Consider the following 22,575-nt stretch of genomic DNA (forward strand, 5'->3'; position numbering starts at 1 on the left):
ATCGTAAAAGTTACTGATAGATTTGATGCATGCGCCCATTGCCTGGTAGGAAATGTATGACTATGTTGTCGAGAGCACGTGACTTGTATAGTTGCCGTGACAACGCATGGTACATCCACATTGGGCAAGCGCGATGCGGATCTGTGGACAACGAACTTGTTCTCGACTCTTTTTGGCCTTCGGACCTCCACAACTCAACGCTCTGGAGCTTCACGTCCAGGAAATACGCCCAAATGCCGTCAAAACAGCCCCAAATGTCGTTGTTCCAGGTCTACCTTCGTTTACGCCCTCCAATGACCGAAAGACAAGATGAATCTGATCGCTTCCTTGCTGTTGAGCCTCCCGAGGCACAAAATGACGGCGAAATTGTTGCGCCAGTTCCAACGCACATCACATTACAACCTCCAAACGATACACGAAAGCGCGCAATTGAAAAATTTGGGTTCACGAAGGTTTTTGAGGAGAGCGCCACCCAGCTGGATATATTTCATGATACTGGGATGGAGTCATTAGTGAGAGGCGTGCTGAAAGAAGGTCGCGATGGATTGGTGGCAACCTTGGGAGTGACAGGAAGTGGAAAGGTCCGAATTTGAGCTTATGACATGGCCGACTGGACGCTAACAGCTGGAACTCCAGAGCCATACTATTTTAGGATCCAAATCGCAACGAGGAATCACTCAAATGGCTTTGGATGTTATTTACCGATCGTTACAACCAACCCTCAAGACCGACGACGGTAGCATCACTCCCATGATGCTTGCATCACTTGCCGGCTCAGATACTTCGGAAGCACAAATATTTTCTGCACAGGCGTTCCTGGAAGCCGTATACGGCGAACCCACCGGAGGCCGCAACTCGAGGCAACAGACTCCCATGAGCCCTTCTCGTGCACAAACCCCACAGACGGTACGGAAATATGATACCCTGAGTCCCCAAGGATCGCCGATCAAGCGTCCACTTACCCCCAGATCTGGCCTCCCAATGCCATGTACCAACCCTGGAAGCCCCCGAAAGGTGGAATCAACTCCAATGTCCACTCATTATCGCACGAATTGGCCTATCCTAAAGCCGTCAGCGATTGAGAATACTGGATGGATGGATCAAGGACCTTTTAGTCCCCTTCCTTACACCCGTTACAACTTGCATGAAGCCCGTTTAGCTAAATCTCGCCTTATTGTTTTCCAGGAGCCGACACCTGCACTTGTTTTCCCCCGCCGCCAACCTCGTGAACGACCTATCGCACTCCCCAGGCTCCCCGATGTCAGTCATTTGGCCGTTGACTTGAATTCGAATGCCGACTACGTGGTACTGGTTTCGATGTACGAAGTTTACAACGACCGGATTTTCGATCTTTTGTCGCCTGCTATCAACCCAGGACAGGGAAACACAATGTCTCGTGGGAATATCCAGAAGGACCGCCGTCGCCCACTACTATTCAAATCTACCGAAGGATCGCCCGATCGAAAGATCGTTGCGGGTCTCCGTAAAATTGCCTGCAGCAGCTACGAAGAAGCCCTGGCAATTTTGGATGTTGGTTTGACCGAACGCAAAGTGACAGGCACTGGAGCCAATAGTGTTAGCTCTCGAAGTCATGGCTTCTTCTGTCTCGAGGTGAAGAAATTAACTCACAACAAACGATATGGGGAGGCTACCTGGGTAGGAAATACTTTGACAGTTGTGGACTTGGCTGGTAAGTCATGCTCTCGGTAGTGCCCAGGATGTATATTCTAATGAATTCAGGGTCCGAACGTGCAAGAACCGCGAAGACAGCTGGTGCTACCCTTGCGGAAGCTGGCAAAATCAACGAAAGTTTGATGTACCTTGGCCAATGTCTACAAATGCAGAGTAATTTGCAAGACGGCGTTAAGACTGCCCTTGTTCCTTATCGCCAGTGCAAGCTCACTGAACTCTTATTTTCCAATTCTTTCCCAACCACTACCCAGATGTCTCGTGGCCACCACCCACAAAAGGCGATCATGGTTGTCACTGCCGACCCACTAGGCGACTTCAACGCAACTTCCCAAATCCTGCGTTATTCTGCACTGGCTCGTGAAGTCACCGTGCCCCGGGTCCCTTCGGTAACAGAATCAATTGTCTCTGTTGCTTCTCTCCGCGAGCGTTCTATCAGTGGACGCACATCACCCAATGATGTACCCTCACAAGAACTGGAAAGGGCTCTGGCGGAAATACAACGGCTGACAAAAGATTGCCATGGTCTTGCCGTGCGTTTGGCCGAGGAGGAAATTGCTCGCTCCGAAACGGAAATCAGACTGCGGGCTGCCGAAGAAAGATGCATCGATATTGAACAAGAGATTCGTGAGGAATGCTGGGCTGAGATGGATGAAACTATGGAGGCAGAGCGAAGACGTTGGCAAAGCGCCTGGGACGAACAAACTGGCCGAAATGATGATCATGTTGATCGAAAGATTGAGCTGGTTTCACGTGGATTCAACATTTTCGAAGACCCTGAGCCATCATCAAATGCCAGAGTTGAGGAATTGGAAGACGAAAATGAGCAGCTTCGTCGTCGTATCGCTACTCTTGAGCGTGAAATGCATTCTCATTCTCCCACCCGAAAGCCCCGGACGAAGAACGCAACTCCTAGCCATGCTTCCAATATGCTAAGCCGAGAAAGTGATATTGAAAATGCTTTAAAACGCATGAATCAGCTTAATCTTACTGACACCATGTTCTCTCCCGCCACTCCAAGCTCTTCACCAGGCAAGAAGCAGAGGAAGCTAGGGACGCGGAAGCTTGACCTGGGCTCAGAATTTGATATCTAGGCTATTGGGCTCGATTTATCACGACCGCAATGAATTTTTGTATTTTTCACGGAACTGGATCGGTTGATACACCCTTGGGCGAGGATACCACGGCTTAGGCGTTCTGGATGTTGATTTGTTGTGTCGAGGCTTCATATGAGATTCTTATTTTCTTGATCCCATGTTTTACTGTACTTGAATATACCTTTATTTTCAATTCTAGATTTGAGCTTTCGCAAATGTCCATCTTGTACTTCAGATTCATCGTGAACTTCAACATGTTGTACAAGTCGCAAACCGTACGATAGCCGTAATAAGTCGGGATCTTGCTGAGCGTCTACAATGCATGGAGTTTTGTGATTGCACTGTCCGCATTCAAGATATTATACACGCGTAAGAGCACCACCTGCTTGGTATCAATCCATAACCCAATCCTTGGGCTTCCTCGACGCCAGCCCGTGTCTTGAGAAAAATAAAATCAACTCCATATCCGAAAAGAGAAATATATCCCATAGTATGCAAGAAAACCACCTTAAGCGGGTGTGGTATCCATGGCTTCGGGCTGTTCGGTATCCTCAATGGGGGTTGGGGCACCAGACTCTTTGCCATCAGTAGCGTTGACAGTCTCGTCGTCCCCATTATCCCCGTCATCGTTCTGATCTTCTTCATCATAGAGTTTGCTCTCTTCAATATTTGTGTCTTCGCCATCCTCCTGTATCTCGTCATCGCCAACGTCGTCAATATCTTGATTTTCCTCTCCGCCAGTCTCAGTGGCTCCGGCATCGCCATCAACTTCGCCGTCATTGTCGTTGTCATTGGCACCGTCGTCTTCTTCGTCATCCCCTTCTTCAGCACCTTCTTCACCACTGCCAGCATCATATTCAGTCTCGGCATCACCCGATTCGCCTTTTGGTAGATTAGGAAAAAGCATAGCCTTCCGCAGTGAAGAAGTGCTTTCAAGCTTTGATTCGTCCATATCGCTCATTTCAGTCTCATCGCCAGGGTGTTCGGTCTTGCCTTCTCCCGCGAGAGCCGTGTGCTTGCCTGTGCCTTGTGGAGTAGCGGCTGGTCCAGATGTCGTTGCCGAATTAGAGCCACGTCTGACCGGAGTTGATTGTTCATTGTCCGCAGTGACCGCCTTGCTGGCTGCCGTACGAGGAGCCAGCTTCAATGTCACAATTGTATCCGCCCGCTTCTGGATATCTCGACGGGCAATACCCTTAGTACGACCACGAGGAGCTGGAGTGTCCGAAGCTGGGAGAGAAGCTGGGGGAATGCTAGCATCGGCAGCGCCCTCGCCTGCCATGAGGAGATGATCAACTTTCATCTTTTCTTTGTTTTCCTCATTGACCTGCTCAATAAGGAGAGGTATGTTGAGCTCATACACGCGAGAGTATAGATCTGCAATAAGATCCTCAAACATGGTCACCTTCATAAAATTGTTATTGAGTTTCTTCAACTCCAATGCGTCTCGAATAAGCTCTAGAAGAGGCTGACTTTCAGGTGAAAGTTCGGCCAAGCCCTCTAGGCGTGCCGTCTTGGTAGAGAATTCCTCCCATCCGATGGGTTTGAAAATGCTCTCTTCGTGGCCCTCGTTTATTTGAGCAGCTCTCCGAATCATCTTTGCGTAAGTGAGACAGATATCTTCCCACAGCTTTGTGTGATTGATGAAATCACCCTGTTTCTTTCTGACTCGGCGTAGCAATTGGTCTAAGCTGGCACGATCATCTAATTGATCAAGCAAGCTGACGAAGAAATAAACGTAGCGCGTGGTGTAGACAAAGTGTCTACCAGGTCGTTCAAATTCTGGCCGCCATACTTGAATGGTCAGTGTTTTTGTGAAGATCTGCGACATCTCATGCTTGGCGGCGATAGCAGTCGTGGCGTTCTTGTCGTCATCATAGATGATGTGTGCAGCCTTCTAAAGTTAGCGATGATGCGTGAGGAGTTGGGTATTTCACGTAATGCTGTACCTTGCTGCTCATTCGATGATGCCAGTTGGATTTGTCAGCGCTCTTGAATTTTTTGATTACCTCAAGGATGTATGGCTTCCATCCTTCCATATTCTCAGGTGACTCGACCTTGCGGGCCCAAGGAGTTGCACTCAGAGCTTTGATTCCCTCGGTAAGCTAGAACAATATGAGCTCAGGTTATGAATAACAAATATAGGCTTGTGTGCTCACAGTCAATTTTTCTTGAAGAACAAGTCTGTGAACGACCGACAAAAGCTTGAAGTGGGGTTCGAATATCGGATCAGCTCGCGAATCCCTGCGCTGCGGAAGAGCTGCAATAGCATCACGAAAGGCGTCCAGCACATCTTCCACTTCAACGCGTTTTGAAGTCGTCCGCAATGAGTCATCGCAATTAAACATCTTCCAGAGACATTTGCCAAGGAAGTAATGAGTCCTAGTCGATAGTTAGTAATTGCCATTTGCAACATATCAAATGATTGACAATATCACTAACATCCAACGCTTCGGTTTGTCAATGGTTGCTCTTCTGAGGAGATTGCTGGCAAAATTCCACACTGAATACCTGGATATTTCCTTGAAAGGCTGTGCCTTGTACATTTTCTGGCTTTCTTCACTGCTGAAATGCCGAGAGAAGTCCGTTAAGCTAAAAGCACCCATTGATAGAGGTTCACGTGAGGAAGAATAGAGACGGATTCCAAAGTCGGTGTATAGATCCGACAGTAAGCCTCGAGTATCGGTTGTGGGCTCAGCGGTTTGAATAGCCGTAGACACGGCCATGGCATAGCAATGAATAGCATATCTTTGCGTTGTCGCCAATTCACTGCGATTGTTGTTAATCTTGTCCGCGGCCCAGGTAATATCTTCCTCTAATTTTGCATCGTATGCTTGTGCCAGTCGATACCAGGTTTCCCATCTGCCTGTTCCATGGTCTAGATCTTGCCGGAAAAAGTTGATGGCATCATCCAGCTCCGAAGTTGATCCAGGACTCAAACGTTTATGGGCGCGGAACTTTGTGAGGGTGGCATGGCCGAGGAGGAAGTACCAGCCTTTGGCGGCGATTTTGGCATTTTCGCCAGGCACCGGAAGCATGGAAAGTTCTGTCACACCCTGAACTGCCCGACGAAGATGCGACGGGTTGATTGGGGCCTTGATGTATATGTTGAAGAGACGTCTGTTGAATGTCATTTGCGGTGACTGGGCGGGAAGTCTTGCAGGGCCAATTGCTTGCTGCATTTTCTCAATCGTAGTCTTCAGTTCAGACTTTGACAGGTCTTTCATGTTCATTTTCTGTGCTTGTCTCATCACGAAATCGATCATCATGGTTGCAGTATGACGATCTAATTTCTCAGGAGAGCATCCGTGATCAGCAGTCCCGTCAAAGGGCGAGAACTTGATGCCATGGAGATCATAAAGCACTTGGCAGATGTCGAATTCGTAATCCCCCTTGGTTTCAAGATCCAACAGCTCAGACTTGATGAGCTTCAGGAATCGTTTCTGGGAGTATCTACACATCGACCGAACCCCTAGGGCATTATGCACAGAGCGGAGGATGTGGATGCGATCTTCCAATGGTTCGGGGAAAGCATCTTTATTCTGGGAGATTGCTTCCAAGAAAATGGTGTACTGCAAGATCCAGCAGCGCACGTAGGTTTCCCTCATCCTTTCCTTGAAGCTCTCTAGGGATTTTGCCAGACCTCCGCGAAGATCACGCCCAGAAATCTGACCCACGCGAATCGAGTCTTCGTACAAAATGAGACTGTGAAGAAGTCGAGCCAATCGAGCAACAGCGGACATAGAAGATTGCAGATGTTCCATATCCAAACATTCAAAGGCCTTGTCAGCCTGCTGCAATACAAGCGGGATGGTCTTGCTCATAATTCCGTCGAGTGATTTGAGCCAGCGTAGTAAAGTGACTTGGCGGTGTCCACTTGATTCTTGCAAGTGCTTGATATCCTCAATCTCGGTCATTACAGTCTCAATACTACGCAGATGGCACGAGATCACCTTTGGAATGTAGTCAATAGCCTGGTATGTCTCCTGGAGCCTTCGCCAAAGAAACAATCGTAATGTAGCATCTCCTCGGTCAAGGAATGATGCCATTTCACTCAAATGTGATGGAGCCCCAGACATGCCATTTCCAGAATCTTCCAAGTACTCCACTGCCGAGGGCTCAAGAATTGGCTCGATGGCCTCAATAAGTGATACGGGATCCTCTCCATCTGCGTTGAACACCTTGGCGAAAAAATCCATGCACTTGAGTTTGAGAGCCTCCTGATCTATGGTGGCAATTGAGAGCTCCACCATGATTGAATTGTTCACAAGACTGACGATAGGGTCGCCTATGGAATGGAGAATTTGCTTGAGGTCTTGCAAACATAACAACACATGCTCACGATCAGCCTCGCCGGCGAGGTTAATGTGGAAAGTCGACGTCCACAAATGACGAAATGCAATGTTCTGGCGACACTCTTCGGACGGGCAGTAGTTAACAGAGTACTCCAGGGACGTTCGGGCTAACATGGCCCACCTAGCTAATCGATCACGCTGGGACAACTTTTGTTGTTGGCTAGGCTCCGAACTGAGATTTTCAACAGAGGCAAATATGTCCAAGTGAAGCTCATAAATAGACTGGATCATCTCCAGTTCAGAAAAGTGCTTTGGTTCATAGTCGAATGGGGATCCAGCATGACACCCAAGGATGTGTTTTTCAACATTGGCGACAGCTTCAGACAGCCTGGTGAAGATGAATTCGTCTTCTCGAAGCAAAATGTCCACAACGGTGGCTTTTAACCCTTCTGGCCATAAGAAAGAGGTGTATGCAGACTTCATGGGTGCAAACTCCGAGAGATCATCGCCAAATCGCGGCATGAGAAGGCACTTCAACCATTCGAAAGAGGTGTCGTGTGGATGCAGACAATTTCTATTGATGGTGTCTGAAAAGGCATAAAGCTCCTCTCCTGAAGGCAGCTCCTCTTGAATTAGTGACTTTCGAGATGTTTTTCTGGAATGCTCGAGAAAGACAGCCAGTCCAGACTTGCTAGAGCCAGAAATGTTCTTCAAGGAAGGGGAATCGTCTTTCTGTTGCATCAGCCGGGACTTTTCGTCATTCCATTGCTTCACTATGCCACGCAAGTCCTGGAACAGCCTGGTCTCTGCGTCTTCCGGAACGTCGTCTGTTTCATTGGCATTGGCTAGTTTTCCCTTGAGGTCTTTAATCGTTCCAAGAGCTGCAATGCCTGCTCTTGAGAACAGAGACCCAACAGTATTAAACATCCACTCATCAGCATTGACAAAGATTTCAAGACGGTCTTCATAGAACTTGTCTTGGTCGAATGGAACCTCGTCCAATGGTACCAATCCATCTGCATTGGATTCACGAGCTCTCGTACGCCGACTTTTCATTCTGCCTCCTTCTGATGGTTCTTCGTTTGCTGCCGAAGCTGATGATCTTTTTCGTGCACCAGTTGGTGATTTGGATTCGAATTCCTCTCGGTTCGCATCGCCTTCGCCCTGTATCTCAGTCTGGTGAACAGATTGACCTTCTAGAGACTCTATAAGCTGTTTTTCTGCACTTTGGTCTATTGAAAACTGTTCATCCGGGAGTTCTGCCTGCTCTTGAGGGTCCTCGGCGGGGTGGTCAGGTTCGGTGGGTTTTTCAAGTTCGGCGGGTTGTTCAGACTCGGCGGATTGTTCATTTCCTTCAACCATTTCAACATCTTCGTTCGCTGCTGTGGTTTGCTCGTTCCGATCTTCAGCGTCGTTTTCGGGGTCCTCCATTTTTACCAATGCAGAGTCGGCTTTCTCAGATTCCCTACGCGGCAGGGTAATCTGAAAGGACCAACTAGGAGCAGCACCTGCCGGGGCTTCCTCTTCATCATCTATGGCCTGAAGAATCGCTTTGCCCACTGACTCCCAAGTTGCATTAGGTGGTGTGAGCTCTCGTCGAGAGGTGGACAAAGCGAGAGGACCCTTGGATGAACTCAATTGATCTAGACCAGTCGGCAGATTTGGCAGGTAAGGATAAGGATCTTCATGCTGCTTGAGGTATTTGATGAGAGCCTTCTTCGGTTTCTTGATAGGAACTTGGGAGGCCGACAGCCCATCAAAGAGGGATGTAAGAGTGGCACGTAGACGCTCTTCCGAAAATATTTCCTCCAGTCCAAGCTGTTCCGACCGTATCTCAAGGCGGTTGTCGTCGTCTGCAAGTACACTCTCCAGGCAAAACCGATTTAAGCGATAGCTCTCCAGAGCACTGCTGAGCCTGGCGCTTTGTCTCCACAAGTTGAGATCCGTATCGTCTCGCTCTAGAGCATCTGCAAATGACCCCAAAGCTTTCCTCGATGCCTCCGTTGTTTTTATTGCTGTATTTTCCACCGTTTCGGAGTTTTGTGGGGCGGTTCGAAGGTATTCATGTAGCGAGTCAAGGACGTATTTTCCGTAGTTTTTGTAGGACAGGTAGAGGGTCTGAAAGAGGCTTGACGTGGAATCGTTGACATTGAACTCGGCGATAGTATCAGGGCTTTCGTCAATGACAGCTGCAGCTTGCGTATCCAAGTCTGCTGCTCGCTTGAAATCCGAAATCGATTCCGGGTATTTAAAGATATCCGACTTTAGTAAGGAGTCGTAGGCTTCAGCAGCTTGGGCGTAAAATTCCGGGCCTTGTGAATGAAGTTTGAGGGCGTTTTGGTATAGCTTCAAGGCTTCTTCGATTTGAAGCTCCTTAGTATCGTCAACCTCATCTTCAATGCCATCGTCCGGCTCCACGTTCAACGCGACCCAGCTCGCCATGATTCGAGCTCCCGCGCAGGGCTAATAAGGACAGAGAAATGAGAGACTAAACAGCTGAAAAGGCATCGCCAGCCTTTGGTCTCAACCCTTCAAAGTCAAAACTAGACAAGAGAGAGATGATTTGCTCTAAGGGAAACCACGACGCCAAACACGGGTTCCGCGCGTGGCTACCCATATGAGGCATGGGTGCTCTCCGCCTTTGTTGCCTGATAGCCTGAAGCTCTTCCGTACTGTTTAGCTGATCATCCCCTCACTCATCCTTTGTGACTTTTGGTTTGTTTTTTAACGGATAACACCCTATTCCTGAGTTTTTCTGAGTTGATTCCCCCATACACCATTTCCTGATTCTGCTGCGCATTGAGTGCAGGCGCCATGGTTGCGCCCGCTGTCCCTGAGTATGTTCCTGATCCCCCGGTTTACGTGTTCCCCGGCACTGCATGCGCATCGCCATTGTTCCCGATCGGCAGGGGGTGAACACTGCGCAAGTGGCTGATAATGTGACTGACACGGTGCGACTAATCTAGGATTCATGAGGAGGAGGAAATATATGTTGCTGTCGATGCGCGCTCCGAGTCTTTGCAGAGCTTGCGGGAATTGGGTCCCCCGGACCTGGTATACCTAGTGAAGCAGCCCAAGGCCAATTCAACCCGTCAGGTAGGTCCAAACATACTCCTATAATTGGTGGCTCAATTCACTAACAATTGATTGCTTTGGCCCCATACAGACTGGCGTATACCACCATGTAACCGGAATCGACGCTTCCTCGTCCGCTAGTCTTGCCGCCTATGTTAATACCCTTACATTCTCCCCACTCGATAAGACACACAAAGTAGTATCAGGAATTTACTGGTAAGGATAAGCGATTTGCGCAATTTGCAAATCTCATTGCTAACGTCCACCCAGCTGTTACAATGCATTCTCCCACCTGGACATGCGAGTTGAAGTCAAGATTCCTGGAAGCTTGGAGGCCTACTGCATTGATGAGCGTGGGGATAAGCGCGTGGCTACGGAGGCTCTCTGGCTAGAGACTTTCCTCTGCGCCGTGCTGAGAGCTTATCTGTACGCCGACGATGGAAGCGGAGATCAAATCAAGAAGATTGTCGGAGTCCGTCGCTTCAACCCGATCACTAATACAGAGATGGAACACAAGTTCCTGGATGCTGCTGAGAAGCTGTTCTTCCTTGGTATGTATCATACTTCAGACTGATAGTTTCGCTTGCTCACAATGCGATAGGACGGCAACTCAGCTCCGATCCCGAAACCCAAGTCCCAAACACCGTGAGCAACCACCTCACTTCGGGTATTCTCAAATACATCCACACAACGGGCCGCTACACATCTGGTATCAATCTGTTTGAGAAGCTACGCACAAGGGACGTAGAGGTCTCGTCCCTCCTGGCTCGAGTACAGTTGATGGCCGACGAGGAAGTCCAAGCAGTCCGCCTTATGTACGATGCTTTACAAGACGTACCGATGGACTATGCGCTGCTTGATTGCCAGGCATCATTCTGTCAGACTAAGGGCGAGGGTGAAATGGCCTTGGAGTGTGCTAAGCGGGCAGTGACTGCTGCCCCCAGCGAGTTCAGCACTTGGGCTCGACTGGCGGAGGTTTACGTTGGTCTGGAACAATGGGATCTGGCACTGCTAACCCTCAACTCTTGCCCCATGTTCACCTACCAAGATAAGGATACTCCGCGCATGCCACAGCCATCTCGTATTATGCTTCCGATCCTTTCGGAGAGCATTCTTGACGAGATTGACGAAGGTCAGCCCAAGCAAGGAGATCCTCACGATTACATCCACCCATCTCTCCGAAAACTGCACGCTGCTGGTTACCAAGGAACATTTTTGAAGGCTTACAACATTTTGACGAAGATCGCTGCGGCGATTGGATGGGATCAGCTATTGAGAGCTCGAAGTGAGGTGTTTGTTATGGAAGAGGAATACCGCGTCGAGCGACAACATGTGCCTAAACCCGCGCACTCACTCGAAGTGGAGACTAACGGTGCAGCTGTTGGCAAGGATGACGAGGAAGAAGATTCAGCATCCGTCTCAGGCCCTGGCCCGGCAGAGTCTTCCATTGAGGCCACCACGAACGGCAATGGTGACGAAACCCAGGCCGAGGATACTATCGAGCGACCTGAACAGACAGTCGCTTCGGAGGTGGTCAAGTCTGGAAATGATGATGTAGGTTAAGCCTTGCACGCATGTTATCATTCGACTGATTACTGATTATGTTTTGTACAGCCGGACCCTTCGCACAACGCATACACACAGTTCCGCAACAAGCGTCTGTGCGAGCGGTGGTTGGACAACCTTTTCATGGTCTTGTATGAAGACCTCCGCATTTACACCATCTGGCGAACAGAGATGGCCCAGTTTCGCCAGCAAGCGATAGAGTACAAAAAGTCCGCTGCGGAGTGGGAAATTCTGGGCGAACTGGCCGAGCGCCTTCATCACTTTGATGAGGGTATTGAGGCGTATCAGAGCTGCCTGGCAACTCGCTTTTCACCCAAGGCTATGCGTGGTGTCTTGAAACTATATGAGAAGAGGAATGACACTCGCGGAATTTTGGGTGCACTCATTCGTCTGATCGCATGGCAATACCGCTGGTACTCTGAGGTATGTATCCTGCCCCCTTCCCTTTCAAAAACGGGATTCGGAGTACTAAAATTTTTCAGTTCTCTCCGGAACTGTTGTTCCTGATGCGCAAGCTGATTGAGGATGAGGGTGCTGTCAAGGTTCGCAGTATTGTTCAGGCTACCAACTTGCCTCAGCCAGTCCTGGATCTCACTCATCAGTATTGTCAGCTGTGTGCCACATTCCGCAGCAGTGGCAGCGACACTTGAAGACGACGCTGGTAATTACTTTGTTTGATGAGTGGGATCAAGGCCTTTCTGTAGCCATATGCCAATTTATCTGCTTTGTATTAAGATAAAAGAGCGCCTGGAGGAGAATGATGATCATTCATGAAACCTGTTTTTTTTCTTATTTGTTTTGTGTTTTTCTTCTGCCAATGAAATCGTCTCCATATAGCTTAGATCGCAGTATATAACCTTGGAAGATATTATTATTATTATTCTTTGTTCACTCTAGGAATTGCAATGAACTCATCTCACCTAGACGGCTATGAATCATGGTCAACAAAGATGGATTCAGATTTCAAGTTTGGATGTTCAAACATCAAAATGCGTTCGATCGGATAAGATCAGAAAGATGTATTGTCCCGCAACCTAAATTATGCTTCTTCTGTCCTTTTCAACTTAAATGTGGCAAGCGATAGATTTTCTCGCATTGTCTGATAATAGGTAACCCTAGGATAGATATTCGGATAAATATTTTCTTGCCCTAACTTGGGAAATATATTTGCCCTTTCTCTGGTACCTACCAACAGCAATCATTTAACCAATTCCTGGCCATTGAGAGGCCCCGGCTCAAACAGATAAATTTACTCCTACAAAAGGAACCCAGCATGACGGTAGTTAGACCTTGATAAACTGGACTAATAACCAGAATGAAGCTTAGAGATACAGCGAGCAGTCCATTATACAGCCATCTTATAAGGACCCGGGAGACGACAAGCCGTGGTCCCTGATAGTTTATTCCTCAACTTCATCAACCTCATCCAAACTCGCTTCCTTAGGAACAACATCGCCCTTGGCCTTAGCTGCAGCTGCAGCAGGCCCACTAGTCTTCGCCGTATCATCCGCCTCTTCTTTTTCCTCTTCATCTACCTCTTCTTCTCCTTCATCCTCATCCTCGCCTTCCTTGTCTTCCTCGTCTTCCTTATCACCATTGGCGACTTTCTCCTCGGCAGCGGGCTTAGTCTTTTGCTTCTTGGCGGCTGGAGGACCTGAGGCGCAAAGCGAAATAGTTAGCGATTGAGCGTCAACGACAACGTTAGCCACATTTTTGCAACTCGTACCTTCGTCTTTGCCTTCTTCCTCGTCTTCGTCCTCATCAGAGTAATCTTCTTCCTCCTCCTCTTCTTCTTCTCCGCCTTCTTCGTCGCCGACGTCACTTCCTACCTCCGAGTCTTCATACCTAATGCGCGCATGGGTTAGAAATCATTCTGTGGGTTGCCGGGGCTTCTGTCTCGGTAATAATAATGCTTGGGGGCCATTGCGATCAATGCGCGATCAATCGTAGGATTTTCTGGTTGCGGTGATATTTGGCGCAAAGTGATACTTGGATTGGATTGGTTGGATGGATGGATAGACGCGGAACACTTACTCCTCTTCCTCTTCGCTTTCGTCACTAGGAAGGGCCTGAAGCTCCTCCTCGGGGTCGTTCTTTCTCTTGCGAGTGGACATGGTGATATTATTAGAGGTATGGAAGAATCGGCTTTGAGATTGGGGCCGAGTGGGAAGTATATAGTTTTGGGAGAGGGTGGGAGAAAAAGGGAGGTAGGAGGAGGGAGTTTCAGCCTCGCTACCGGGGGGTCTTATAAGAGTATGGGAAGCGAGTGGCAGTTACCGGAGCTTGGGAAGGGGGGAAGAAGGAACCAAGGGAGAGGGGGTGCATAAGCTGAGGTGACGACATGGGATAGCTTACACTACGATTTTGTGGAGACGAGTGCGTGGTCGTGTGGGGAGGAGTGCGTGTGGGTAGAGGAGGCTGGACTCCTGATTTCTTGTTCTATTTACATTCCGCTTTCCCCCAAGTTGCTCAGACCCCCCTAGGGGTTGTAACTTGTGAGAAGGATCCTGTATCCTTGTTCCCTCCCAAAATAAACCGTCGCACGGTAGATTTTACCCCAACCTACTGTGCTAAAAAGTCAAAATTCGCCATGCTCGGATCTAACAAGTTCTCGTCGAGTCCAAACCCATACGTTCCGACCATGTCATAGATCAGGTCTGGCGGTGGAAATCCTTGCGCCATAGCGTTCGCGCCTCCGGGCACGTCGCGTCCGTCCACCAGACCGCCATTATTGGCGCTAACCTGCCATCCAGCCTCCCAGGTGTCGAAACGCTCTAGCATCTTACCCAATCCACGGGCAATATGTCGGGTCAAGTGTCGCTCACCGGCGGAGACACAATTCATCAGTTCAATCACCCGCTCAACCAGCTGACGCACCTGACGAGCGTTAATGCTGAGGTAGGCTGAGTTCCAGTTAATAGCGACCTTGAGCAGGAAAACTGCCGAGAAGGTGACCATGGTATGCGTGAAAATAGGAACGCCGACAATCGCATCTCGGATATCTGGCTCTTCGAGGACCATGTTTAGGCAAGCCATAGCCGAAGAAATAGCGATGTTAGCTGATTCTTTACGATCCATAGAAAATACGGGGGTATTGGTCGGTGATAGTGCGCGAAGGGACAGCGAATTAAGTTGGAACTTCGCGAAATGGTAGTGTAGGACCACACCCTTAGAAGGGTACGTGCGTACGTATGAGCTGTCAGCTATTGTGGGATTAGTCAAAGTTTCTGCAGTGACTGGATAGAGCAGAACTTACCAGACCGAGGCTGCCATAGCAGTCGCCATTGATCTACTGCCACATTGTATACCCGCAGCTGACCAAAGTCCTCCTCGGTAAGCGCTTGTTCTGTATCGCTGCCAAATGTTCGATACGCTTCCGTCAAAATCATGAACAAAGCAACTTGCGCCAAGAGTCGAATGTCGCCCGGCACTATCATTGGCATTTCAAGAAAGGCCTCGTAGTTCCGGATCGCAATATCCTCGTGGATCACGGGCGGCCGCCCGTAAGCGATACTAAAGTGATGATCGCATACATAAAGCAGGTACCACAGCTGTGCACGCTCATACTGTTCAGTATGTCCACGGGTCAGTCGCTGGTAACTTTGGTGCAGACCCATCTCCGTTGCAATCCGCACAGCATGTCCGGAGAGTTTCCAGCTCAGCTCTGACAGCCAAAAGGCACCCACACAGAGACCTCGGATATCGTCTAGCGTGTGTGCTCTGGTGAGAGCCATATTTGACACTAAAGAAACATACTCATTATAGCATCGGTTCAAAGTGGCGGTGCGATTGGGAATATGCAGTGCTGCCACGGTTAGAACAGCAGCGGAAAGAAGAGTTGACGCGCGACGGACAGATGTCAGATCACGATGCACCAAAATGATTCCGCCCCAAAGTAACTGGTTCATAGTGCGACTGAAATATGCGAAGAGCTCCTCTGCCTCGTGAATAGATATAAGGCCCCGTGTAATGAAGTCTTCCTCTAGTAATGTTTTCTTGGGTGCCTCGATGTGAACATTGCGTAGATTGCGCAGCTTCGTGACTTCGTATAGACTGCGCATGGGCGCTGGAACCAATTCTGGATCTTGCAAATCTTGCTCCGGAGAGGGCTCTCGGGTAACATCCATCACCACTCCCGGTCCTTCATGGTGGCTAGGATGCGGTTGCATTGTGTCAATGGATGGTCGGTGTGCATGGTTCGAGGCAGCGGGACTGGAATTATTTTGAACATCCCCTGCTGCATAAGACGAGAGATCAGGTAATCCTGCTTGTCGCAATAGTTGCGACACAGCTGCCTGCAGCTGCTGCATGGTTGAAGCCGCTTGGAGTTTCCATCTAATGAGAAGAATCCAGATTAGTTCTTCGTGGCTGCGGGCCTCTTGGATTTTTCGGTATACGCACATCCCATCGTCGTCAACAAACTTTTGTGAAAAGTCGTTTACCACGCATTTGATTCCACTGCGAATACATTTAGTACAATTTGATTCGCCGGTGCGAAATTCGCAGCGAATCTTGTGTCGTTTGCACTCCGCGCCTGGGCAATTAGCGATGCGAACATGGGTGTGGGGAAGCGCCAAACTCACATGCGCGGGCTTTGGAAATCTTTGGTGCCTGCTTCTTCGAGTCTCCTGATCGAACAGATCCCTTTGGAGAATCCAAGCCGGCTTCTGTCGAGGACCGCTTGAGTGGAGTAGAGGCATCCATGCTGGGGTGCTACAGTGATGCAGTCGGTGATGCTCCGGGGTTTAGGGGCAAAAGGTTTGGCGGGGAAGCGGAGGAGAAAGTGGATTTCCCGTACTGGCCGAGGTGGGTTTTCAACCAAGTGTTCTTCATTTCCTCCTTACAACTTCACATTGGCCGAACCGTGTTTTCATCGTCCCAATTCCACATCAAGATTGCCCTGAGCTCTCTATTCAAAATTCCAGTTCAGCTGATATACTTCTGACTAGAACTAACTTCAATTCACGCACAGTAGCCAAACATGACGTTATGCAATGTGTCCAACACATCGGCCTCTGCTCCGGGACCAGCAGAAAGTGCCTGAACAAGAAAGATGACGAGATCCAAGCTTCTGAGGACCCTTAGGTGGCTGGCGAAGCCCATTCGTCCTGGCGATCCACCCCGGACCAAGCCCACCCGGCCAAAGTCCGGTGCAGAGGACCACCAGCGGATCGTTCTCGGACTTGATGCGAATGCGGAGAGCAGAACATTGCTCATAAACTCCGCCAGTGACAACATTCCTGAAGTTCCAAACAATCAATTTTACTGTCATTTTCTATCATCATGCACATCCTCATCACCGGCGGCGCCGGTTTTATCGGTCAATTACTCGCCAAAGAGCTCCTTAACGACCCCACATGCCGCGTTACACTGACCGACATCCACCAACCCACGATCCCCAGCGGCGTCAAGTACCCACAAAATGCAACTACAGTGAAGGCAGACCTCCTCACAGCAGCAAAGGATGTGGTGGACTCTTCAATTGATGCCGTCTACGCTTTCCACGGAATTATGTCGTCTGGTTCCGAGGCTAATTTCGATTTGGGCATGAGCGTCAACGTCGATGCCACCCGCAATCTACTCGAGGCGTTGCGACATGCCTGTCCCGGTGTTAGAGTCATCTACTCCTCCAGCCAGGCTGTATATGGTCAGCCATTGCCAGAAGTGGTGACCGATAGTGTCATTCCAACACCCGAATCCTCATACGGCGCGGAAAAGATTGTTTGCGAAACACTGGTGAACGAGTATACCCGCCGCAAGTTCATTACAGGCTTTACCTTGCGCTTTCCCACTATCTCTGTTCGTCCTGGTGCACCAACAGCTGCCGCTTCCTCTTTCCTCTCGGGTATGATTCGTGAACCTCTGGACGGGAAGGAATGCGTCATTCCTATTGAGGATCGGTCGTTCAAGTCATGGCTTTGCTCGCCTAAGACTCTAGTGTATAATCTTCTTCTCACCCTCCGTCTGCCTGCAAACTCCGTGCCCCCGCACATTCGTCAGATCAATGTTCCTGGTATTTGTGTGACCGTTCAGGGTATGATGGATGCTTTGGAAGCTGTTGGTGGCAAGGACAAACTGGCTCTACTCACAGAGAAGGCAGACCCTGCTCTGATCCCAATCTTGAAGTCATGGCCCACACAGTTTGATAACTCTCAGGCCATTTCTTTGGGTTTCAAGCGGGACGTGTCATTTGAACAGGCTGTGAGGGAATACAAGGAGACATTGTAAATATTATGATAAAGTTTCTGAACTGCGTCGCAACTTACCATAGAAAAGTTAAGTATGTCCGCACTAGTAAATCCATTTGCAAATGCATGCTGACTGGCACATAAGCTTCTTCCACCTCAATCAATATGTTAGCATGCAATGTATCAGTAATCCCCAAATTGTTCAGCGTGGAGCTACCCCGCCATCTCGCACGCTTGTTCCAGTGGAATCTTTGGGCTCTCGACCACATCAAGGTTATTTTCTTTTCGGCCCAAGCATTTTGATTGGTGTCTTTGTTCTAAACATGATATAACTCAGCATCAGGTATCTTGAACATAAAATATTGGTGGTTGCTACAGCGCTGAATAGTGGTTGCTTCAGCGCTGAATAGTGATTGCCGATCGAGTACAGTATATGATTATGAATCGACTGGAGACCGAATCATACTTAACCGCCTAGGATGATCATGTTTCCCCTCCTCAACAACCTTCAATCCTAGACACTACCGTTCAATCTAGCCACGCCCTTCATTATCATCAAGAATGAGTGCACCAACGAGAACCAAACGCCGGGTTCTTCGTGAAAAGCCATATGCTGAACCCGTCCTAAGCGGAGACAGTCCCACCTTTACCTTAGAAACCACTGATCTCCCAGCGCTCAAGGAAGGCTAAGTTCTATTGAAGACGCTTTATTTGAGTAATGACCCAGCACAAAGATCATGGATCTCGCCGCTCGCGGATGCCGAGCGATGATACTTGCCCCCAGTGCAATTAGGGGAGACCATGAAGTCTATGGGAATTGCCCGTGTTGTGGAATCTCGCAACCCCGATATCGTAACCGGCTCTCTGGTGACGGGTATTCCTTGGTGGTCCGAGTACTCAATTGATGATGCTACAAATGTGTCTGTACTCAATCCCCAACCTGGTCTACTAGACACGCATTTCCTGGGTGCACTTGGACTGCCAGGATTCACAGTTTATTATGCCTTGACGCAAATTGTTAAGGCGAAGAGTACAGATGCTATTGTTGTTAGTGGTGCTGCTGGTGCTGTGGGCAACATGGTTGTTCAGATTGCCAAGAAGATGATCGGTTGCCGCAAGGTATTTCTTTCGGTCGTCAGTCTTTTGAGTGTCCAATCTAACTCTTTATAGGTAATTGGTATTGCTGGGACAGATGAAAAATGCAGATGGGTGGAGAAGCTTGGTGCAGATATTTGTTTGAACTACAAATCGCCATCTTTCAAGCAGAACCTTACCCATGAGACGGAAGGTTTTGTCGAAATTTACTTTGGTGAGTTATCCCTCAACCTTGTGCTTGAAATGAAGGAATCGACTCTGGCTGACCTGTTATCAGATAATGTTGGCGGGGATATCCTTGACTTCATGTTGTCCAGGCTGGCGAAGTTTGGGCGTGTTGCCGCCAGGTAAGAGACACATCTTCTTTAACGAGCATCACGTTAACATGTACAGCGGTACCATTTCCGACTACAACCGTGACTCGGATACTACAGGTTTGAAGAACTTTTATGTAAGTACCCACGCTTTGTTTTTTCATCCACCCCAAGAATGTTTCATCTCATGAAAGCCTTATATCCAGCAAATTATTACAATGCGCCTACAAATCCTCGGCTTTATTAACATCGACTGGATTGAGCACCTGCCAGAGGTCCGAGCTTTGCTTGTAGATGAATGGAAGAAGGGCAATCTAATCATTGGGGATGAAAATGAAATGGTCATCGATACTGACTTCGAAGATATCCCTCGAACCTGGATGATGCTTTACTCGGGAGGCAACACGGGTAAGCTTGTCACAAAGCTGAAACACTAGATTTATACAGCTGGTTGTTTGAAAAAATTTCTACTCGTATCCCCTGCCCGTTGTTGTGACTTTCATTGCGAACGTTCCTAGAAATGTAACTTAAAACGGGGACTATCTGCTACGGTTGATTATTGACTAACTCGCCTTTTTGGAGACAACCATGGCAATAAGCTGCCCATTCAGACCTCCCCTCTCTTTGGACTCTCAATGCTTGTGTCTCTCGCGAAGATTGTTTTCTTATCAACGCTGAGACTAGAATAAATGTAACAAAGGTTAAGATACCAACAGACCCCCACACTACCCCACACAACTCAGCGTACAGTGTGGGGCAAGTGCCGAACTCCTAGCAAGACCAGTTCCTGTTGTCATTGTTGCCTTCCTGAGCACGATGAGTTGTGTGAACGGCAATGGCTATGGGCGAGCTAAGCGGGCATCACGAGTGCCCTCGGCTTGCCAAAGATGTCGTCGACAGAAATTAAAATGCGATCGCGAACGACCATGCGCGCTCTGCACTCGAACTGGAGTCACCTGCATTCCGGAAAATCGCCCCGCGCAAAGAAAGCGCAGAACGATCAACCGGGATGAGATCAACAGCCCAAGCCAGTTTCCTCTGAAAAGGGCTGCACCTGCAGAGCCCTTGGCTGAGAACTTCGAAGCCTGTCTCGGCAATGTGATCAACACACCGGAAATCATTGCTGGTGGTTCTCGTGAATTGGGCGACAACGCGCTAAACTACCAGAACTCCAGCGATAGAACGTCTGGGTGGTTTGGACCTCATGCGCGAACTTCATCAGTGGGCATGACTCAAGAGGTGAGCATTACATTTCCTAACAAAATGGACAAGTCGCTGATATCACCTTCACAGATTATTGAACAGTTTAGCCCGAAGACGGTGCTTGGAAGTTCAACTTCTGCGTTACCTGGAGGCTCAAAGTCAGAGGAAATGCCCGGTCTTCCAGAAGGCTCAATATCGATTGATGCCTTGAATTCTGATTTTCCGCCAAAACCTGTGGCAGACTTTCTTTTGGAAACTTACTTTCGTGCTGTTCATTGGTTCATGATGGTGTTTCATGAAGCAACATTTCGTCGCCAATATGAGATTATTTTGATGGGTTGTGGATATAATAATTCCAAATCCAAGCTGCTATTGATACTTCTTGTCCTCTCACTGGGAGCGCACTGCACCACAGATGAACGCTTCAAGTCGCATTGTACAACCTTCGATCTCGAAGGTTTTCGCAAACAATCATTGGCAAAACTTAAGCTTGCTAGATACCTCGGATGTTCAGTCAGTGCAAGTTTGTGTACTTCTTGGTTCCTTTTACCTTTACCATGGTCGTCCAAACCTGGCATATGTGATTCTCGGCGCGGGTATTCGATGCAGTCAGATTATAGGGCTGGATAATGAATCTTCATGGCGGGAGGTATCAGAGATGGACAAGGAGGAAGGACGACGAAGATTTTGGGCGCTGTACGTGTTCGATAGGTGGTTATAAATCAATCTCCTTGGGTTACACTATCTGGTATGTTGAACAATCGAATCGAATGGGCTTGCCTTACTTATAGAAGGCCTGTCTGGTAGTGGGATAGTACGGAGATGAATTGAAAGGTGGCAGATTAGCGAATAGCAGCTGTGGCACTATGGTACAGTAGCGAGGTGTGGCCTGTGAAGTCAATACATGTATTCTTGATGTATGTATCTGCATGTGCGCCACTAGTTGTTCCAACATTGGGTTATTCCTTTCCACCTCTAGCCTTCCCCATCGACTCTTTATCATAGAACCGAATCAGCGGATAGCCCATATTCTACAGATCGGCCTTCTGTCATGTTTAAGGCTAGGCCAGCCACTAGCGATCGAGAGTCCTGCCTGCTAAGAGTCCAACGGATCTACTTTACAGCCAAGAATACGACTTATCGTTCCATGCAATACGCAACTACCGTTTTCTGTATCCCATATGCTTTTGTGATTAGAAGCCATGTAGTTGGATGTGACCTATCTAACTATCTCGTCACATTACATTACATTTGATCCCATTGTTGAGGCCATGGGAGATAGCGGTCAAGACATGCGTCCCGCTTCATAGCCACTAACGCATGTTATGCAGTGCCCAGCACCTTTGTACTACGCACCCACATGAAGGGTGGGGTAGTAAATAGAACCTCCCTTTCTAATTTGCCACTGGTTAGCCGTAATGACGTGTTGATTGGCAATCATCGAATTAATGCTTTCCTGGCTACATCTACAGTATAATACTCAGATGTGAGTAAAAGTAAACAATGATCAACACATCAGTTTCCTATAGTAGTATGTACTTGTGAAGAATCCACTTGGCCTAACCAAATAGTGGAAATTGCCATCAGATTCACCGCAGCTGAAGACCGTGTGAAAGACTAGATCGACGCGTTACCAGGCATAATTCGAGTACTGAATATGTCTCCGAACGTTACGGGCCGCTCGGCATACGATATCCTTTACGGTTTCAACCCCGCCGCAACAATCCCAGCGGATGTACCAAATCCTGTCGAAAGCAGGAATCATCCACCGACTCGAAGCCGCAGACTGTATTGCCTGTGCCCACGGAATCATGCGCGAACGTTTTGACGGCAAGCACAGTCCCCTCAAACTTTGAGTTGGTGACCGAGCATACATCCGGTTGCACAAAGGATATAACCTTCCAGCAAGCATTAGCCGCAAGTTCGGTGTTACCGTAAAACCGGGGTAAAAACTGAAAGAGAAAGTGATAACTGACTCAGTCATTGTCGCACGAATATGTCGCGAAGCTGTGGGCCGGGGGGATGGCTGTCAATTAAGCGCCAAACTGAAAGT

The 22,575-nt window shown here is 48.6% G+C and overlaps 8 protein-coding genes across 8 annotated transcripts; 4 read left to right on the forward strand and 4 right to left on the reverse strand.

Annotated features, from left to right (window-relative positions):
* Nucleotides 1–233: 233 nt before the first annotated feature.
* On the forward strand, nt 234–2,783 carry N7484_006153 (uncharacterized protein; the record flags this gene model as incomplete). The annotated part of the gene is made up of 3 exons (XM_057116571.1): nt 234–581; nt 625–1,690; nt 1,741–2,783. 3 exons carry the CDS (start codon nt 234–236, stop codon nt 2,781–2,783), a joined length of 2,457 nt encoding a protein of 818 aa, XP_056972454.1.
* A 511-nt stretch (nt 2,784–3,294) lies between these two features.
* Nucleotides 3,295–9,523, reverse strand: hir3 (putative transcriptional corepressor of histone genes (Hir3); the record flags this gene model as incomplete). The annotated part of the gene is made up of 4 exons (XM_057116572.1): nt 3,295–4,680; nt 4,736–4,891; nt 4,946–5,168; nt 5,229–9,523. The coding sequence occupies 4 exons, from the start codon at nt 9,521–9,523 to the stop codon at nt 3,295–3,297; spliced, it is 6,060 nt and encodes a 2,019-aa protein (XP_056972455.1).
* A 372-nt stretch (nt 9,524–9,895) lies between these two features.
* N7484_006155 (ChAPs family protein) lies at nt 9,896–12,372 on the forward strand (the record flags this gene model as incomplete). Its single annotated transcript, XM_057116573.1, has 7 exons — nt 9,896–9,918; nt 10,048–10,177; nt 10,248–10,372; nt 10,427–10,707; nt 10,758–11,710; nt 11,771–12,145; nt 12,205–12,372. The coding sequence occupies 7 exons, from the start codon at nt 9,896–9,898 to the stop codon at nt 12,370–12,372; spliced, it is 2,055 nt and encodes a 684-aa protein (XP_056972456.1).
* Nucleotides 12,373–13,122: 750 nt separating this feature from the next.
* Nucleotides 13,123–13,836, reverse strand: N7484_006156 (uncharacterized protein; the record flags this gene model as incomplete). The annotated part of the gene is made up of 3 exons (XM_057116574.1): nt 13,123–13,376; nt 13,449–13,567; nt 13,757–13,836. 3 exons carry the CDS (start codon nt 13,834–13,836, stop codon nt 13,123–13,125), a joined length of 453 nt encoding a protein of 150 aa, XP_056972457.1.
* Nucleotides 13,837–14,284: 448 nt separating this feature from the next.
* N7484_006157 (putative C6 transcription factor) lies at nt 14,285–16,426 on the reverse strand (the record flags this gene model as incomplete). Its single annotated transcript, XM_057116575.1, has 4 exons — nt 14,285–14,925; nt 14,979–16,057; nt 16,124–16,256; nt 16,306–16,426. 4 exons carry the CDS (start codon nt 16,424–16,426, stop codon nt 14,285–14,287), a joined length of 1,974 nt encoding a protein of 657 aa, XP_056972458.1.
* Nucleotides 16,427–16,684: 258 nt separating this feature from the next.
* N7484_006158 (uncharacterized protein) lies at nt 16,685–16,960 on the reverse strand (the record flags this gene model as incomplete). Its single annotated transcript, XM_057116576.1, has 1 exon — nt 16,685–16,960. The coding sequence occupies one exon, from the start codon at nt 16,958–16,960 to the stop codon at nt 16,685–16,687; it is 276 nt and encodes a 91-aa protein (XP_056972459.1).
* A 45-nt stretch (nt 16,961–17,005) lies between these two features.
* Nucleotides 17,006–17,950, forward strand: N7484_006159 (SDR family oxidoreductase; the record flags this gene model as incomplete). Its single annotated transcript, XM_057116577.1, has 1 exon — nt 17,006–17,950. The coding sequence occupies one exon, from the start codon at nt 17,006–17,008 to the stop codon at nt 17,948–17,950; it is 945 nt and encodes a 314-aa protein (XP_056972460.1).
* A 761-nt stretch (nt 17,951–18,711) lies between these two features.
* N7484_006160 (MDR family NADP-dependent oxidoreductase) lies at nt 18,712–19,756 on the forward strand (the record flags this gene model as incomplete). The annotated part of the gene is made up of 4 exons (XM_057116578.1): nt 18,712–19,029; nt 19,081–19,352; nt 19,399–19,456; nt 19,514–19,756. The coding sequence occupies 4 exons, from the start codon at nt 18,712–18,714 to the stop codon at nt 19,754–19,756; spliced, it is 891 nt and encodes a 296-aa protein (XP_056972461.1).
* Nucleotides 19,757–22,575: the final 2,819 nt, after the last annotated feature.

The sequence above is a fragment of the Penicillium longicatenatum genome (genome assembly GCF_028827895.1).
Source record: "Penicillium longicatenatum strain IBT 33135 chromosome Unknown contig_3_segment0_segment0, whole genome shotgun sequence".
Taxonomy (NCBI): domain Eukaryota; kingdom Fungi; phylum Ascomycota; class Eurotiomycetes; order Eurotiales; family Aspergillaceae; genus Penicillium; species Penicillium longicatenatum.